Genomic DNA, 18,889 nt, shown 5'->3' with positions numbered 1-18,889 from the left:
ATGTGATGTAATGGGCGTTTGATTATTTTGATTTTGGTCTTTTGGGTCGGGGCAATCCGAAATCGTTGGAATTTTTCTTGGGGCTACGGAAATGGAGCTTCTCGCACAGGGCAATTAACCAAATCAATGCGAGTAATTTGATTTAGAAATGCTTAAAAACCCCCCTCCCAACAATCCAGACCTTTGCTTACATCACCTGTAGAGTTTAAAACTTAAAACCATCACCTAATGCATTTATATAAATTGAAAGCGATATTCGGGAACTTTTTTTCTCGAAACGAAACGAACGAAAGTGAAACTTTGGCTGTTCACAGCATTCGATTAACTCATGAGTGTGCGTGCGTGCGTTAATTTTGATTTATTCGAATAATTTTTTGAAAAGATTTTGAGTCATGCCGTGTTTGACATGCGTTTAGAAGCGACGCCCATCAGTCTTCGCCTCCGCCTGGTTTCTGTGGGAATGGCTCCTCCACTCCGTGTGGCTGATTTGCATGCTAAGCCCACTGTTTAAGGGGCAAACAAATGATTGAAGCCAACTAATGATGATTACCCATCCACTGTTTCACTGATCCACTGCTCGGTGGTCACCGATTGCATTTCGAAAATATCGAAAATTTCAAAAATTTGTTTATGAATGTTCCCCCAGCAGGCTGGTAATCGAATTAAGCCTCGATGAATACATCAATGGATTGGTTTTGATTGAGGCCCATTGAGGATTTAATGCAATCGGATTTGCATTTAATTAGCGTCTTATATAAAATCATATCCATATGGCAGATTCCTAAAAGTCTTTGGCTCTTTTTATGTTATAAAAATAAATTTATATCAGCATAAGTAATTGTTTTGTCACACAAAATTCTATTTAAGTTAGTAAGTTTTGACTAAATTTAACTGGAAGAGTCTGAGAACCAGTTTCAAAACCCAGTTTTATACAATCGATCATTTATTCAACTTTTTTTTTGTAAAAAGAAAACATTAATTTCCAGTTAATAGACAATAATTACAGGTCAATAAAGATATCCTATTAAATTTCGATTTATTGAACACTTTGGCACGTGATCTATGCACTGAAAATAAAGGCATTTGTTTTATGTTTTCACTGCCCGAACGAAGTGTATCGCGTTTTTTTGGTAAATTCGCTTTTAATAATAGTTTAGCAGTCAACATTTTTCCTTCGACAGCAGCGATAACCCGCAATTAAAGCCTGGCCAAATGATGATGTGCAGACTCAATAATTTATTTGACACGTGCAGGAAGTAGAGATTTTGAGGCGCCGCAGGTGGAATGGAATATCAGAACACTATATAGCCGAATCCATATGGCAAACGGCCTTTAGTGGAGCAAGATGAATGACTGGCGATGGGTCAGCAATTGTGTTACTTAATTTATGGAAAGAAAACACTCGCCGGCAGCACTTGGAAGCGAGCCGCAGACAAATTGTTTTGCCTCATTTATTATTATTATAATAAATGCGGAATAATTGAAAGAATTCGCCAGGTGATTATTTTGATTGTACCCATTCAAATCAGCAGGCCGTTCATCATCAGACGATTCCAACAATTGCTACCACTGACTGCCAAGTGCTTGGGTTCTATGGCCATTGGCCATTGCATAATGATCAGCGTTTTCGTTGGTAGTAGGTGGTAGTTTGCATAGATACGTCTGGCATTTTGGGGATTTGGGGATTTGCTATTGTGCGTCGGTAGAAATATAAATAAATATGATTAGTCAAATTGATCGATGTCCGACAATGGCGAACGGCAGGCAGACCGTGTTTGCTTTTATTCGCCACTATTTAAACATTTGTTTACTTTTTGTCTTTGTTTCAGCGGATTTGTCAAGAAATAACTAATTTGCCAATGAAAGAAAACATATAAAGTGTCATGTTTGGAGATAACACACAGCCAAAAGGCTTAGAAAAGATACAAATTGAAGAAGTGTGAAGGGGATTAGATGGAGGCAACGATCGGGGAAATACTCTAGATGTTTTAAGCAAGAAATATATATAAGACATCTTAATTAGAAATGATTAAAAATTTATAATTTTTGATTGAAGAAAATATAAAATATAAGTTTGATGAGTGATCTAAATTTGGCTTGAAATAGTACATCATTAATATTAAAATCATTTTCAAAGAATAATGCACATTTTTCATAAATTAAAGTTGTCAATGATTTTTTATTTTTTTTAATAAGCTGTAAAAATACGTGGCCTGTAAAGCACTCTTCTGGCAGGGTATCAAACTAAGATAAAGACACGAATATCTTATATCTTATAGCGAATGCCAAACGAAGTGGTAATGATCGCCGATCTATCCAAAACTGAAGCGTGCATAATTAAAACGTTACTTTGGATCGCCACAGCTAAACCCACTTCCTTCGTCTTTATTGTTGCATGCAAAACTTATGCAACACATCTGGACACATGTGGAAAGTGGGGAGAGCTAATGGCTAAGCCCTTGAGCTTCCTGTTTGCGTATAAACTCCTCTATCGCCCCATCGGGCGTCCAGGTGCCAAAGAGGGCGTTTCCCATGTCCAAAAAGGCTCGAAACAAGGCTGGATAATCGGTGTTTGGTCTGTCCACGGTGTCATCGTCCAGGGGAGTGGCTGCAGTTGGCCTGGGCAGGATTAGGGCAGCGATCAGTGCTGACAAAATGAAGGCGACTGCAGCTCCGGAATGCATTTCAACTGGCGTTTAACTCTGATGCAGTTGCATCACCAATGCACTTTTTATAGGGCTGCACACGATGCATGTGGCACTGAAAGTTGCTGACCCACTTCTCAATGTTGCCACAGTTGGTTGGCATATTAAGTTAAGCCCACGAATTGGACTTTTAGCATAGTAGTACACTTCAAAAAAAAGGGCTTTTAAATTAATGCAATCAGAATGAAATAAGCGACTTATTAATTACATAATTGGTAATTATGTCAAACATCATCTTTCTGAACTCGCCAGTTTTTCAAGAAGCAAAAATCTAGTGTGAGCTATATTTTATATTTTGGGTTGGGTATATATTTCTCAGTGCAATCGTGGCAAATATTTGGCCACTTGTTCGACACGTTTATCGGCGAATATAAAAACATGGGAAAAAACATTTAAGCGGATCAGGGGCAGATGTTGTGGCAAACAATTTTTCAGCTTGTTGGATGGCGCTCAAGCTGAAATTTTTTTTAGAACGCTCACCAAGGCGTTCGATACGCGTGGATCTTCAGGTCCACGCTCACATGACACCGCCAACGCCATCGCCATCGCCATCGCCGTTCGCCAGCGCAATCCATCAATCATTTGGCCAAAAGAGCCCCCCTATAGCCAAAAACGCGCCTCAAGTGCAGCTGCTTAGCAGCGCTTAATGTTAATTGATCGAGCTTTTGTTTAATTAAAATTTTAGATTTGGGTCACACTATACTCAAACGCAATCTTAGATTCATATGCGGAAGTCAGGCCCCTTCGACCGATCTTCTCGTGCTTCTAAACGTAGCCATATCCCCCCTGGATCCATCAGTCTTAGCCGCTTCATAAACTTACTCCATAAATTATGCGGCACTTGGAAGGAATCTGGCCACAACCCGATGTGCCGAATTTTTCAGTCCGTGTGAAAACCGATTCGAAATGAAAACGAAAGCGTTTTGGATGAGTACAGTAAAATGTCGAAGAAAGAACCCTTGAATGTAGCTTCACTTAAGCTTTGTTTTTAATTAAAAACGAAACATTTGAGAAGTAGAGCAGCATGTGTATGCACATCATTAATTATTCACGTTCCTATTAAATTGATTTTGTACATTTTTTAATACATTTTCAAGGTCAACTGTAGTGACCCAGTGGGAAAACACTTAATATTTGCAAGTTCACCTTTCTGCTGAGTTCAATTTAGTTTTTAAGAGGCTCCACTGTTGTTTTATATCCCATGCAGACACGCCCTCAAGGAAGATAGTTGACAACTTTTCGGCTGGCCCCTTTCTTTTGTGACTTTGTATTTTTTATGGACTCCAACTGATACTGTTATGTAGGCTGGCAGCAGCAACATTTTCGGCAGCAGCAGCAGGTTGTCACCGGTTTCCCAGCAGCAGCAGCAACATCAACCTCATCATCATCATCATGATCATACGCAATCGATTGGGCTATTGTTGGTGTTTTGGTTTCGGTTTCGGTTGGGCTTGTATCTTCTGCTTTGACGCATACTTCGGGGTCTGAATGTCTGGCTGCCGCTGCTGATTTTGGATGCTGCTGCCGCCGCTGCTGCTGCTGGCCGAACTCTTTTGGCCAAAAATATTTCGATTACCTTTCAGATGGTCGAGTTCAGTTCAAGTTCGCGGCTCGAACGGTTCAGTTTGCCTGGTTTTTCCGCTCCGCAAGCCGGTATCGAATTGTGTGAACAAGGATAATCCCAACCGACTGGCAGGATAATGCTTTAGTTTCGCTCCAGTGCCTGTGAAGTTGTTAACCCAAAGTATCTCAGTGCTACAAAACAAAAGCAAAATTAAACAAAAACAAAAAGCGAAACCAAATTAATATTCGGTACATTTTATTCGCTTATTCGGAGACTCAAAAGGTAAAAATGTGACTGCATGGAGAACAAATACAGATAATCAAATGCGAACAATTAATATATACTCATTAAAAAGCTGAGCATGATAAATGTCAAACGCCCACCAAGTTCAAAAAGCTTCAAATGAACTAAGCTCATTTATGAACTTAAACATATATAGATATTCTGATTAATTAGAGTGGAATCCGAATTTACAGAATGATTTTTAAGATCTACAAAGTGGGAAGAAATTGTGTGATATAATTTCGAAAATCATATTTATGAGAGGATGGATTGCAAAACTCCCTTTATAAGAATAATATTATTCTCCTTTATATATACTGTTCAAATTCTATTATATTGACATCATTTAGAAATTATTTAGCAGCTTAAATTTGACCTATATTTTTCAATAGAATGCCAGAACTTTTAGAATTCCATTACTCGCTAAGGAGCTTATTTTCGATCTGTGATGCAAAAGTAATGATGCCTAATCCGTAAATGATATGTTTACATAGCAAACTTCTCGAGCTCTTGAATCGGAATAGCTAAACGGATATAGAAACGGCAAATCACGGAGCACCCGAGAGATCGGCGAGACAGCCAGAAGTGGCTCACTCTCAATCTCGTGGGTTACGCACCAGATTTACGTCATCTGTCCATAACTGAGCAAATTCCGAAGTTGCGGCCTCTTCACATCTGTGCGCCGAGATCGTGAGAAGAAGCATCCAAATGGGGTTTGACATGGCAGGCGGAACAGACCCGGAGCCGAGATAGAGATCCTGCTATAAATACACATATGGGTATTCATTCCTGGGACAGCAATCAATTCAGCTGGATGACACCCAATGCTGATGGGCTTGTCGGCGCCATGGAGGCAAACTTGGAGATTCGCTATAATTAAATATCCGACTGGGGTTAACCCGTTCTTGTGATATCTGTTGAAGATTTATGGTTCAGTGCGGTCCGGCTCGAAACGTGCTGTCAATTAATTTGCACCAGGCTCAGTCAGAGATCATAAAAAGTAATGATCGGGGCATTTGAATTACAGCAACTAATATATTTAGTTTGGTTGAACCAGCACCATTTGATGGGTCTGTCCATTCTCTTTTTTGTTTCATCATTTTCAATGCAAAGACTGTTATCTGAAATTTTCCTTCCCTATTCTTGGCTTCTTGTTTGCGGCTCTAGTCTTAATCATCATTTGTCTGGCATTTTAATGTTTTGATGGATCATTGAAAACAATGAGAAGTAAAACATTTTCTATACCGAATGCTTCCTCGTTGTCTCGCATCTCGTGCTTTGCTCTTGATAATGACCCTGAAAGTGTCGAATTGTAAATGGTTTCTGTAACGCGACTGGGGGGCATTCCAAGATGAGTACATCTCATGAAGAGGTCATTTTCCATTTTCCCCCGCGACATTTGCATATCGAGTGTGTGTGTGAGTGTGTGTGAATTGGATGGTCGAACTTCAGCTTCTGGCTGAAGATGGATCATTAAAATTCAATTAGATGTCGCTTAGATAGTCATTATAGAACTGGGCAGCTTACAGTTTGTTGACTTGCGGGAAGGTTATTGACTGCCGGCGAATGTCAACGGACCAATGCAATTATACTATGCTTGTAATTATGCCCTTTCGATTGTTACATCATCTACGCAAATCTTATATAAACGATAGAGTTATCATTGCAATTAGACAATTACAGTTTTTTTTTGGTCTCCAAACAATAAGCGCCGTTTAATTGTGAACGTATTTTTAGCAGCCACTATGCGGTTTCATTTTCGCCAGCTTTGAATGTCTTCAAGCTGCACTAACCAAATCAAATCTTTGCGAACAATTGCCACTGAATATTTTCATTGAAGGGCTTTGTGGAGTGTTTTCTTTACGCTTTGCTTCCTTACACAACAATCAATGCGAACAATTAGCGGTAATCATTCAGGGTGAAGACAAGTGAAGATGAACCGTGTGGAGAGTTCGTTGCCTAAGTCTTTCGTTTTAATTTGCATGAAATATGAAATTTATCTGTTTCTGTAGCTGGACCCAACTCCGCTGTCAGCACATATCATTCGAAAAACATAATAGCTCCAAATGACCTCAGCAGCCGATCCAAAAGCCATCGAGAATTGATTGCTCGAGTGTTTAACTGGAAGCGATGCGAATACTTGATTTCTGTTTGCGTTTAGTTTCGATTTGCTTTGCTTAATTCGGAATTAGCCACGTTCTAATAAGGCTCCACTGTGATTAATAATCGTTGCCCATCACTTAAACAATGCCAAGTGATTAATCGTTGTTTGTGGCAACCAAAGAAGTTATAAACACTTCATATTGATCCGATATCGATCTTTAATGCTGAAGAGGCTTAACATTTAGATCAAGCTTGAATTTCAGGGTCACCTGCTGCTGCCTCCTTTTATTGTGAATGCAAAAGATAAGCCCAATCGAATTTAATTGCCATTTGATGGACACACTTGGCCGCAAATGGTCCGAACTGTCGATATATGCCCCACGCAAAAATATATTCGTACACTTTTGCGAAAAAGTCATCGTCCATCTGTAAATGGCATTTGTTTGGGCTACATAAATCATTTAGCATCCGCTCGATTCGGTTACGTGAGAGGGCTATGGACACGCCTCGCTACCAAATATATGTTATATGCTAATCTCTACGGCAACTTACGTGTTTCCGTTGTCCGCCGCATTTGTATGCAAATGGGCCAAAACGCACATTTTAATCAATGAGTTTCGGCCCGATTCATGGTTTATCAATCAGCCTAATGAATAAAGTGTCGCAAAGCGCCGCTCACGAATGTCACAATTAATACCTTTTTGCATGTTTTTTTGATTTAATTTTCTCCAGCATGTGGCCACCCAGCTCCTGTCTGTGGTTGGCTCTCGTCCTCCTGGTGGGCGTGGCCCTGGGCCAGAGCGGCAGTCGAGAGCACTTCGAGGATGCGGACAAGTCCAGCGAGTACACTGATCAGCAGTACGACCTACGGCACACGATTCCCGGAGAACCGGGCCTAGACTATCCCATTCTAAGTTCGCCGCCAAAGACCAGCTTTGTGTGCAAAGGAAGACATGAAGGTGGGTATCAAAAAGGATTAACATGAAATTAAAGTATAAGTTAATATTATAAGCTAATGAAATCTCTAGTTAAAACTCCAATAAAAGAGTTATCTTTAATCCTTTGTAAACCATTGCAGGTTACTACGCGGATGTAGAAAGTCGCTGCCAAGCCTTCCGCATTTGTGCCCATACCGCCCGATCACCCCAAGGATTCGGTTTCCTCTGCCCCAACGGAACGCTCTTCAGCCAGAAGAACTTTGTGTGCGATTGGTACCGCAATGTGAACTGCGATGATTCTGAGAGGTATTATGAAATGAACGAGGAGAAAACCGTGGGCAGCACCCACGAAATGATGGAGCGAGTGCGTCACATGATGGAGTACCCCATGAAAACCATATCGAAGGCCTTGCAACAAACACAATCCCAGTCGCAGAATCCACACCACAGTCTTAGCAAAGATCTGAGTGGAGCTAGTGGTGTTTTGAGTCAACCTGCGGCCATTAAGCCCAATGATCCTGAAACCCAAGTTGTTGGACGCGGAGAGGATGTTAAAAGTGAGCCACTTAATGCAGTGCAACTAGGAAGCATAAACCCCGAGGACAGCGAAGATGAGGGTATTTATGTGAACAGTTTGGGAGAACTTTCATCAGATCCAGGCATTCAGTTTGATCACACCAATGCCCATATCGTGGCCGAATATCCGAGGGAGTACCACTACCAGAAGCAGAAGAACTTCGCCGAGCGTGTTAACGCGGGCTTGGATATCTTAACCGACTCGGAATCGAACTCTGGCGAGGCTATGGCACCCGATTACATTAAGCATATACGAAATACTAAGGACGAGGCCGTGCAACTAGATCTGGTATCGAATATAAACAATTTGCTGGATGAAGTATCCACCGATGTGGATCCCTCCGTTTCCGGCTATCAATCTATGGCGCCGCCGAAAGTTAAGCAACCATTCCGATTCCTAAGTCGTGGATTCTCCATGCAGGGTGAAAACGGAAAGGGCAGCTCATCTTCCGGCTATGGCTACATAAAACCCAAACAAACGCCCAGCACTGTCAGATTTACGGTGAGTTTTCCCACAATGCTTTAGCTAACTCTGTGAACTATCTCAACTATCCACTACTTCGTTGTGTATCCTAACTTTTTGTATCTCTATCTATCTTTCTATCTAAATTGCTACTCTATCAACTATCGCTTACATTACGCAATTCAAAACCACAAACCACACACACACACACTCAAAACCAGCCCAATGAGATACCCACCGAAGATCACAAATCCATTGAGCATAAACACAAGTTTCCCAAATCAACAAGTACCAGCAGCACCACTTCGACAACCACTGAGTCAGCCACTGAATCAATAGAACATCTGCTGATAGCACCAACTTGGCCACCCGCTGAGGATGAGGAAGTTAGCACGCTAGTGGCATCTGAGGTCACCTCAACCCCAGCCGCGGAACCACTCAAGATTTTGGCACCACCACTGTCAGAAGTTGTGACTGCCGGGGATGAGTCGGCCATCGAATCCATTGGACAGGCAGCTGCTCTCACTGCCAGTCTGCCCATAAGTGAGGATATAGTCCGAGTGGAGCAGAGTTCCGAAGCCTCTGAGAAGAATGATGCGCATCAAGAGGCTGCTAAACTGCTGCTGGCAGGTGTGCAACTGACCTCCCACAATGATGAACAACCGTTGGAAAGGAACGAACTAGTGGTCACCAGTACGACAACCACTAGCCCCATCACACCGGTCATGGTCACATCCACCGAAGTGGTGACTGAGATCAGTAGCACACAGGAACGGATTCGTGGCTACCGTAGGAATCGACCAGGAGCAATGTTGAAGCGTGCCCACATTCGCCCCTTGCCCACAGTGCGAACAACCACCACATCTACCACGCCAAGGAGTACACTACCCACTAGAAGTTACCTGGAACGCCTGGCTGCCAGTAGATTGCGACTTTCTAGACTATCCCAAGCCACCAAAAGCACCATAAAGGCAACAACGACCTTGCCAAGCACCACAACTACCCCGGCCACAACCACTACAGTGTCCTCATTCCAACAAATTCGCGGTGGAGCAGAACCAGGTCCAAATAAGCGGCTAACAGTACGCGATCTTGATCGCGAGACAAAGGTAGCGCCAAGCAAGGCCAACTGGGAAACCGTCCACAGCAACCTGCAACGCTTCCAGGTGCAACGCGGCAATCGAGTGTACACGCCAGCAACACGATCCTCAGTCCGCAGCAGCAATGAGGCAACCACCAGCAGCACCACCAGTGCTCCTAGATCCTATATTGCCACCACATCCTCGCGATCCACCGTTAATGTTAATCGTGGAAAGAATCGCTACTCCAACTTCAAGACCCAGGGGCCCGTGCAAAGAACTCGGGGTACCACCACCACGAGCACCACACAGCGACCCACATCCTCGCTCTCCTCGCTGAACCAACATATCTCCGCCCTGGCATCGAACTATAATGGTGGCTATAGCTACAACCAGGCAACGCAAATCAGTAAACCCATACCACAATCACCATCACATGTCTATGCCACACACACGGCCAGCGATATTGCTGGGCACGCCACTCAATCCCAAACCACATCCAGTCTTACGCCCGCCTCCGCTTTCCTATCCTTTGATAAGTTAACCCGTGCCATTGTTGACGAATCCGTTTTACAGAATTTTAAGAGTGCCCAGTCGCAGGGTTCCAATCAAGCGCAGCAACACCAGCGCCAGCAGCAGCAGCATCAAGTGGCCAAGCAGCAACATCACTCGGTTAGCAGCAGCTATGTGAAGCCAGCAGCTGCGCCAGGTAAGGAGATATCAAAATCAGGAGAGGAACTTCATAATAAATGCATTTCATTGCAGCTATTTCCAGTCTGACTGTACCACCACGGCCCCAGCAAACATCACAGTCATCTGTGCTGCCTCCGCCGCCCGGAATTGTGATTGCTCGAGCTGAGGGCCAGCGTATTGCTCCCAACTCCGCTAGCAACATAATTTCCAGCTTGGCCACTCAAGCACCAGTGACCAGCAACCAGGGCAACTCCTATGTCTCCCTCAACGATTTCCTTAACAACAAATTTGGCCAGAGTCCTGCATCCAGTAGTAATGTTCATTCGGCTTCCACTTTGCAGCAGCAACAACGTGTGCCGCAACAACAGCCACAATATCAGCAGCAAGCGACTCTGTCCTTGCAGCAGCATCAAGTGCAGCAACAGCAACGGCAACCTGTGCTGCAGCAGCAACATCAGTCCGTGCAACAGCAACATCAGTCCGTGCAGCAGCAACGCCAGCCTGTGCAGCAGCAATTGAGCTTTATCTCGCAGCAATACCAACAGCCGCAGCAGCAGAGTATCTACCAGCAATATAAGCAGCCACAACAGCAACAGCAGCACTTCCAGCAGCAGCAACAGCGGACCACGATCCACACCAATCAGCAACCATATCTTACGCCCAATATCTTTGTGCCCTACCATCAGCAGCAGCAACAGTTGCCCCAGTTCCCGCCGTTGGCTCCACCCGTGGCGGTTTCCACGGGAAATATTGCCCAGGGACCGGTGATAGCCGGACGCCATGTGGACCACCTGAATGTGCAACTGCCCACGCTGCCCAATGGCTTGATACCCGGCTTGCAGTTGGCCCAAAAGCGCAGCGATGTTTCGTCCAGTCAGCTGCAGCTGACGGATACCAAGGGCAAGAGCAGCTTCTCCGGATCGGGCAAAAGTCGGGAACGGGCCTTCTATGCCGGACGTACATCCTACGATGTTCCCCAGAGCAGCGTGGGTCGACTGCCCAACGATATCACACAGCAACTGCGACGCCGGTTGCGGCGCTTCTGAACGAGATTTTGAGATGAACGAGCTAGGACTAGAACCTTAACTTATAGCTAAATTAGTAAACTATTTATGCCTAAGCTAAGACTACGAATGTACCATATATATTTCACTTGTTTAAAAATCATACTCTACTCGTATGTATGTGTGTGTATATTTTTGCATATTTATTGATAAATAAAACGAAAAAATTTACAAAAACCCGAACGAGTTCGCCCTCCTGTTGCATGTGAGATTAAGTTTTTATTGTTTATACGTTTTAGAGTTTTAAAATTATCAGCAATACGTACAGACCTTACCGAATACGAATACAATACAAGGTTTCATTTTGCTGGCTTTAACTGTTCACTTAAATAAACATTACTAATATTCTTATATGCATATTATATTGTTTTACAATATTCCATTTTTAATTGGGCTTCGAATGTTCTCGCTTACTTGGTGTCAAACATTTTCTATTTATAAGTTGTTTTACTGCAACTTCACATCGCATATACATATCAATTGGAATCGCCCATAGCTACTTCAGTTACCTTGATTACTCAGTTGAATATCGGTATGGCATGGAGTATTTGTTGATACAAACAGACTGAATTCAACTAAACCGAATTATCAAGAGGCGTATGTGATGAAGATGGGTGGGCATAGGACATGGTCTGGTGGTTTTAAAATTAGTTAGAACTAAAAGGTACTAATGTAAAGTTCTGGACTATGCGAAAAAATAATTTAGGACGTCTCTTAAACATAAACAACTAAAGGTTTAGGGAGGGAAACCTAACTATAACGTGGCAAACGCTTTGATATCGTCTATGCTGTGCGTCAAGCCCTAAAATGTACAGCGGATTTATACAAAATCACTTCTTGGATTACGAAATGCCCTCCTGGCGACGACGGCGGTCGGAAACTTATGTACAAAGCTTAAGTAAAAGATGCAGCGAGCTGCGGATTCGGTAGGGTTTTGGATTCGCAGTCGGGGGTCTAGGGATCGTGCCTTTAACGCTCAACGCTTGGCGACCAGGCGGCATTTCTGGACGCGCACGCGTACTCAGGGAAGCGAATGGATATTGAACGCAGGTGGCGGTGCGGGTGCTGGCGGTGGAGCAACTTGAGCCTCCACCGGCGCTATGCTCTCCGTTTTCATGGGTTCCACGACATCGGGCTCATGCCTATGCAAATGACAGTATACCTTGCGATCCTCTTCGCTCAGGCTCCAATTGTCGGATCGCGCGCATGGTACATGAGCTGCAGCCTTGCAACACCGTTGAAAACAACATATACTAGCTCCCGTCTGCTGGCAGAGTACACACTGGTATCTCGTACTGTCCCACACAGCCGCATCTAATCCGTTGACATGGGCTCCTATTAGATGGATGTCATTGCTCCAAACAGCACAGTCCTCGTGCAACCAAACTTCAAAGCCGTTCTCCGAGGTCTTTCCCATGCCGCGGAACGTCTCCACAAACTTGGATTCGGTACTGCACTCCAGTGGGTCCACAGACGAGCATTGTGAGCGGGACTCATTTGGATCATCGCTGTAGGATATCGAGCTATCGTGCGTCTGTTTGCGCTTACGTTTATGCTACAAGAAATTTATACATTAATTGGTTTTGTGCTCATTTTACAAATCTTAGTTTTGTGTAAGTCTTACCATGCTTATCTTCGGTGCTTGCATAATATTGGCTAGCGTGGCGGGGACAGCGGGCAGATTCCGCTCCTGACCCTTCACCATGTCCTCGCGTCGCCGTTTGTTAACAAACAGACCATCGATGTCCTGTGCTCCGGGTGCCTGCACAGCGGCACGATACTCGTCGCAGTCGCTGGTCACTAGGTACGGACCGAAGAGATCACCTAGGCCGAGCTTATGCGGACCCCGCTTGCAGAATACACATATCCACGTGGAGTCAGTGGTGTCCGCATCATAACGATTGCTCAGCGTAGAGCTGTGCATTCCCCTCAAGTTTTTTCGTTCGTGAGGGGCCTTTTTAACCTTGGTCTGCTTCTCGTTCACGTCCTCGGCACTGTGAGTGTTCTTGATACTCACACTTCCATCCGGTTTGATAAGTATAAAGGGAGATTTAAACCGTAACTCGGGAACGGATCCTCCTCCATTTGTTGGCGCCGGAGTGCTATCCTCGTCGGTGGTAAAGGCTGGTTTTCTAGCCGACTTTTTCCCGTTCTGTTTTGCATTCTTTGCATTACCCTTTCCCGCCGATCCCTTCTTTCCCTTGACCACTGTATTCTTTTTTTTCGCTCCGGTGGCAGGTTTGCTTTTGGTAGCAGAGGCCGATTCGCTTAGCTGGCGAGCTGCAAGAGCTGCAGCAGCTGCCGCCGAGGTGCTAGGCTTGTCATCATCTTCAAAGTCCGGCTCTTTAGTCACCTTCTTTTTACGACCTGGCTTTTTGGCAGGCGGATCGTCGATCATAAAACGCAATAGTGAGGCATCCATGCCCATGGAAAGGCGACGAGGTGGCGGTCTCCTGGGCGCAGCTGTTTTAGCTGGAACAGGGGTGTTCGATTTACTGTCATCTCCTGCAGCTAAGGGTGTCGATGTGGAGCGCGATTGGGGTGTGGGACTGTGCACGGGACTGGGCATCGTAGACTTCATCGCAGCTTTGGTGGCAACTGGCCGAATTTCGGGCGTAGGTGTTTGATTGGGTGCCAGGACTGCAAGCACTGAGCTCTGATTTTCCGCTGGCGTATCGAGCGTCTTTGAAGGGTCCAGGGCCAGCTGAGCGGTCAAATCGTGTGCAACCATCGCTTCCGATTCCTCTGCTGGCTTTTCTGGGCTGCATATCCTTTCCGTCTCCTCCTCAATGCCGGCAAACATTTGCTCCAGCTTATCCTCCACTTCCCCAAAGGGACAAGACTCAGAGTTGGCAGCGGGTGATGATTTCTTGGGGGACTCGCTTGCAGGAGGCGCAGCAACAGCAGCAGTTGTTGGTGGAACAGGGTGCGCAGGTGATTCCTTGTTCACAGCTGGTTCCTCTTCCTCATCACATTCGTGCACACTTACCGCCGGCTTGGCATCGATGTCGCCCTGTTCCACTAGGGCAGGAGATGCAGGGGTGTCAGTAGTGGCCTTATTATTTATCTCAGGCTTCGGAATATTATTGACGGCGTGGCTACTTTGACTGCTATGCGTGTTTGCACTAGAGCTGCTGGAGCTACTGCTGCTGCTATTGCTCTGCGGACTAGGTGGCGGCATAGCAGGAGATGTATGTTTGTTGGGAGGCTCATCGTCCTGCTGCATTCGGTGCTGTTCTGTGAGGTTCCGCTGCAGCAGGGCCTGCCGCTGCTTCTTGGTCTTAGGGTTTTCATTGTCATTATAGAGTGTGGAACTATTGCTGTTGCTATTGTTTTCCGCAGGAGCCGGGGATCCTCCACGACCGTTCTCTTGCGTCGTTTTCTCATTCTGGGTTTGCGACTGCTTCTGCGAACTGAACGGCTGAAACTCACCGCCTCCATTCTTGGGCGACTTTTTGGGACTACAGCTGTTGTTAAGTTGCGCCTCCTGTTGTTGATGCTGCGGCTTGCTGTTTTCTCCCTCTGGTGCATTTTCATTTGGGGTAACTCTCATCACCATACTGGCTTTTCGTTTGCGTCGCTTTCGACTGTTACTGCTGTTACTGTTTGATTCCAAAGACTCCTCATTGGAGGTGGTCAGGTAGGGAGACTCAGGAGCTTCTGGTACCGGGTTCGCTGCAGTTTTATCTGCCTCAGAATTTCGGTAGGACAGATCAGTTATAACAGGCTGTTCCTCTGACTCTGGTTTGTGCTTCACCGCCAGATCGAGATTCGTCAATTGCGCGTTGCGGGAATGATGTGTCTGATGTTGACTTGAGGATTCTGTTTGCTGCTGTCCCGCATCCTGTGGTTGAGCGTGAAATTGTCCGCTTGTCAGGAGAGGTGGTAGAAGCGGTGGTGGAGCTGTTTGGCTGGTCGCATGCTGATTGTGGTAGTGCAAGTGTTGGAGGTGTGATTGTGATTGCGTCTGATCCTGCTGCATGTGCTGGTAGCTACCTCCACTTGAGCTATTAAGCTGATGGTGCAGATGCAGTTGATTGTAATCCATAGTGGGTGATAATATCTGGTGCGGATTGGCAGCCAGCGGTGACTGAGGCGTAGGCGGCGTCTGTGGTCCATTGTATTTGGGGGTTAAGTTGTAAGGCGGCTGCTGTTGCTGGTGATAGTTTCGTAGGGGTGAGGCTACAACAAGATTTCAAATGAATATGTTTAAAATTCTATTCAACGGACCATGGGTCTTACGTTTTTTGTTGGCATGTTGCTGCTGTACATTGTGCGTTGGCAGTTTGCTAGCTGAACTCACTGAAGGGTATCCAAAATCCTTTTCCTTCTGTGGATTTTTCCCCGAAAGATCGGTATCGAAGCTGCGTTTTAATTGCGTCAGCTTGAAATTCTCATCGCGAGATTGCATGTAGTGCGGGCTGGTTATGTGGTTGTTACTCCCACTGTTACTGCTGCTGTTGCTCCCAGTGTGATTGGTGTTCCCAGAAACGGATGTTGGCGGTGGTGGCGGGAGCAGAGACTCGCAGTCGCCTCCATTGCTGAGGTTACCTGATGGGGCTCCCTGATTTGGGCGGCTGGACTGCAGCAAACTGACATGGGCAGCTGCCATGGCTGCCAGATGTTCCTGTTGCTGCTGCTGTTGCAGCTGCGTGCTGGTGGGCGTGGCATTGGTTGTGAGATTTTGACTGTTTCGTAGAGAAATTTCACGGATTAACTAAATCAAAGTATATAAGACTAATGCACTTACATTGAAGGATAATTGGGGGCATGTATGAGGGATTGTTGTTGCTGTTGGGTCTGATGCGGTTGCTGATTCGGCGGTTGCTTGGCCAGGGGCTGGGCCGCACTTCGTGCGGACTGTAAGGACAAGTCCATGGAGTTGAATGGCAAAGTTCCTGAGTAGGGCGGTGCCAGCAATGGATTCATCTGATGGTGGTGGTCCAGCTGAGAAAGCAAATTCGAACTTAGTTAAGACGGATTGGCCATTAGTAAAGAAAACAAATACACGAAATAGCATAAAAGCAAACTAAGATATCAACAACTAAACGATACTAAAGAAAGCTTCTACGGCCCAAATGGCGAAGGAATCAAGCATGCTTTTGGGGACTACTAGGATCTGGATAACTGGCAGCTTGATCTCGACGGCTTCTCGCTTTGTCCTAATTACGTTTTTGTGATTGGCCGACATGAAATTGTAAATGGCATCGGGTGGAGGTGGAGGCTGGGCGGAAACGGATCCGGAAACGTGCCAGGCCAACGGAGATCGCACCATTCCAGGCCGTTCGTTGGACATATGCGCCAACTGCGGCTGACGGGGTATGTACGAAGGAATCTGAGGATTAAATTGATGTCAGGTTTCGGTTTTGCTCAAAGATGTTAGTTCGACTTACTTGTAAAGGATTCCAGGAGGCGTTCTGGGCCGCCTGGCTGAGATGCCCAGGATGGGGATGGTTGTTGTTGGCCATCTCTTTCGGCGGCAGCTAACTCAGGGTATTCGTATATGTCACCCAACTCATGGACTGTCGGCACTAGGCAATCCTTCGGACCAATGCGGAATGTTAATGAAAAACCGACAGCTGGGAATTGGGGAACGGTGCGGCTGGAGGGAAAGGCGACCTAATCTTGATGGGGAGGATCCTGCACACGAATTTGCTAACTCCGGCCGGACAGCCGCTGCTATTTTTCGCCCATAAACAAGACCGCACGCACTTTTTTCACACACCACCCACACACCAACCCACTCGGAAAGGCAAAAAAAATTTCTTTCGCCGCTCTCGTGGTCCTTGCGCGAACAGTCGATAACACAACCTATCGGACAGATGACAGCGCGTTGTTTTGCACGCTACGCCAAACGCACGCGGTCTTTCGCACTGCCGAACGTCCTGACAACATTGTTTATAAGCCACTGATCCATAAGCAGTCTTGTCAAAGCGGTGTTAATTTATTATGGCGAAGACACAGTTTTCTTAACTATCGTTAGGGGCGGGGATGCTAGATTGTACCTCTTAATTTTCAGCTGCAGCGCATTGCGAATTCGTTGCGACTGCGTGCAAATTTTTCTTGTTTTGGGTCGCCCAGCGCATGCAAACGAAAACGGGCTCCAAAATGCATGAGCCGGTGCCGTTTTTGCGGCTAACACATCGCGCCGAACATGGAGACCTAACTAAATATAATTATGCAAATGCCGCAACTTTGTTTTTGTGTTTTTTCGTGAATTTTAAATTGTTAAAAACAAAATGTAATTTATTAGAGCTGGAACTAAAATCGATATCCATTCGATACTATCGATTTTTCGGCTTGTTGAGTAATATCGATGTTCTATTGCAACTATCGACTATTTCCTTAGTCACTTTTTCCAAGGAATGACTTTTACGTAAATAGTCCTTAGATTTTCTATTCTAAAGTATTTTGCAGTAAATGAACATATTTACGAAGTGAGTGTCCTAAATGGAATATTTCGAGCATCCATCGTTATAACGAAAAAGTTTCATTGGTTAAACAGATTTGTTCAGCCCTGGTCATGTCGCAAACGCCGGTAAGTGCAACATTAAGATCGCAATGAGCGCGGGAAAACGTGGAGCGTTGATCATATTTGAAGGATGTGACCGGAGTGGAAAGACCACTCAAAGCAGGCTGTTGGGTAAGTTACGGAGACCTTTAAGGCCCAGATTATAATCTGTATATATTTTTAGTTGAGCTCTTGAAATCGAAGGGCATTCCGACATTGCCCATGAATTTTCCGGAACGGAGTTCCAGCATTGGCCAGGTGATAAACTCCTATTTAACCAACAGCAAGGATCTGCCGGATGAGGTGATTCACTTAATGTTCTCCGCCAACCGCTGGGAGCACATGAACCAGGTGAAGCAGAAGCTGCTTGAGGGCACCACATTGGTTGTGGATCGATATTCGTTCTCTGGCGTGGCATATAGTGCAGCCAAGGGATTAGACTTTGATTGGTGCTATGCTCCGGAAAGGGGTCTCATAAAACCAGATGCTGTATTTTACCTAAGAGCACCATCAAACGACCTTACAAATCGAGGACAATACGGCGAAGAGCGGTCAGTGAAGCATCTGCATTAAAACGATTATCAAGATTATAATACCATATCTTATGCCATTGCAGTTATGAGAAAGTAGAATTCCAAGGTCGTGTGGCCGAAGTATTCGATCGCATTTGCTCCAAGGAGGCCAGCTATTTTCACAAGTTCGATGCCACACAGTCTGTAGAGGATTTACATGCCCAGATAGGAAGAATTACGGAGGAACTCCTGCCCAAAGTGGCCACCCAACCCCTGGACACGTTATCGTAGCACACCTCCTCGCGTCGCCATTCATTAGAGGGGATTTACATTGATTTATGCAATACACGAATGTTTGTTATAAATGTTTTAAATGCCGCTTAACTTTTAATTTACGAT

At 45.2% G+C, this 18,889-nt stretch overlaps 4 protein-coding genes across 6 annotated transcripts; 2 read left to right on the top strand and 2 right to left on the bottom strand.

Annotated features, from left to right (window-relative positions):
- Positions 1–2,444: 2,444 nt before the first annotated feature.
- On the bottom strand, positions 2,445–2,684 carry LOC117138610. Its single transcript, XM_033300819.1, has one exon. The coding sequence runs from the start codon at positions 2,682–2,684 to the stop codon at positions 2,445–2,447; it is 240 nt and encodes a 79-aa protein (XP_033156710.1).
- Positions 2,685–4,323: 1,639 nt separating this feature from the next.
- On the top strand, positions 4,324–11,618 carry LOC117135862 (negative elongation factor A). Of its 2 annotated transcripts, none has more exons than XM_033296389.1 (5): positions 4,324–4,551; positions 7,387–7,613; positions 7,733–8,670; positions 8,853–10,419; positions 10,476–11,618. In XM_033296389.1, the coding sequence occupies exons 2-5, from the start codon at positions 7,388–7,390 to the stop codon at positions 11,447–11,449; spliced, it is 3,705 nt and encodes a 1,234-aa protein (XP_033152280.1). In that variant the 5' UTR covers positions 4,324–4,551; position 7,387; the 3' UTR covers positions 11,450–11,618. The 2 variants fall into 2 exon arrangements, with proteins under 2 accessions (XP_033152280.1, XP_033152281.1); XM_033296390.1 differs by having other exon boundaries at positions 10,287–10,419; positions 10,476–11,611.
- A 43-nt stretch (positions 11,619–11,661) lies between these two features.
- LOC117135861 (uncharacterized protein CG5098) lies at positions 11,662–17,719 on the bottom strand. 2 transcript variants are annotated; one of them, XM_033296387.1, is made up of 6 exons: positions 16,861–17,719; positions 16,638–16,802; positions 16,218–16,414; positions 15,710–16,155; positions 13,092–15,649; positions 11,662–13,022 (listed from the first exon to the last, which is right to left on the bottom strand). In XM_033296387.1, exons 1-6 carry the CDS (start codon positions 16,933–16,935, stop codon positions 12,489–12,491), a joined length of 3,975 nt encoding a protein of 1,324 aa, XP_033152278.1. In that variant the 5' UTR covers positions 16,936–17,719; the 3' UTR covers positions 11,662–12,488. The 2 variants fall into 2 exon arrangements, with proteins under 2 accessions (XP_033152278.1, XP_033152279.1); XM_033296388.1 differs by lacking the exon at positions 16,638–16,802 and having other exon boundaries at positions 17,473–17,719.
- Positions 17,720–17,800: 81 nt separating this feature from the next.
- Positions 17,801–18,864, top strand: LOC117137542 (thymidylate kinase). The gene is made up of 4 exons (XM_033299039.1): positions 17,801–17,904; positions 17,973–18,110; positions 18,163–18,529; positions 18,595–18,864. The coding sequence occupies exons 2-4, from the start codon at positions 18,029–18,031 to the stop codon at positions 18,779–18,781; spliced, it is 636 nt and encodes a 211-aa protein (XP_033154930.1). The 5' UTR covers positions 17,801–17,904; positions 17,973–18,028; the 3' UTR covers positions 18,782–18,864.
- Positions 18,865–18,889: the final 25 nt, after the last annotated feature.

Source organism: Drosophila mauritiana, chromosome 2R (assembly GCF_004382145.1).
Source record: "Drosophila mauritiana strain mau12 chromosome 2R, ASM438214v1, whole genome shotgun sequence".
Lineage (NCBI taxonomy): Eukaryota > Metazoa > Arthropoda > Insecta > Diptera > Drosophilidae > Drosophila > Drosophila mauritiana.
The sequence above is the reverse complement of the archived record's forward strand: the minus strand, read 5'-3'. Positions and strand labels throughout refer to the sequence as shown.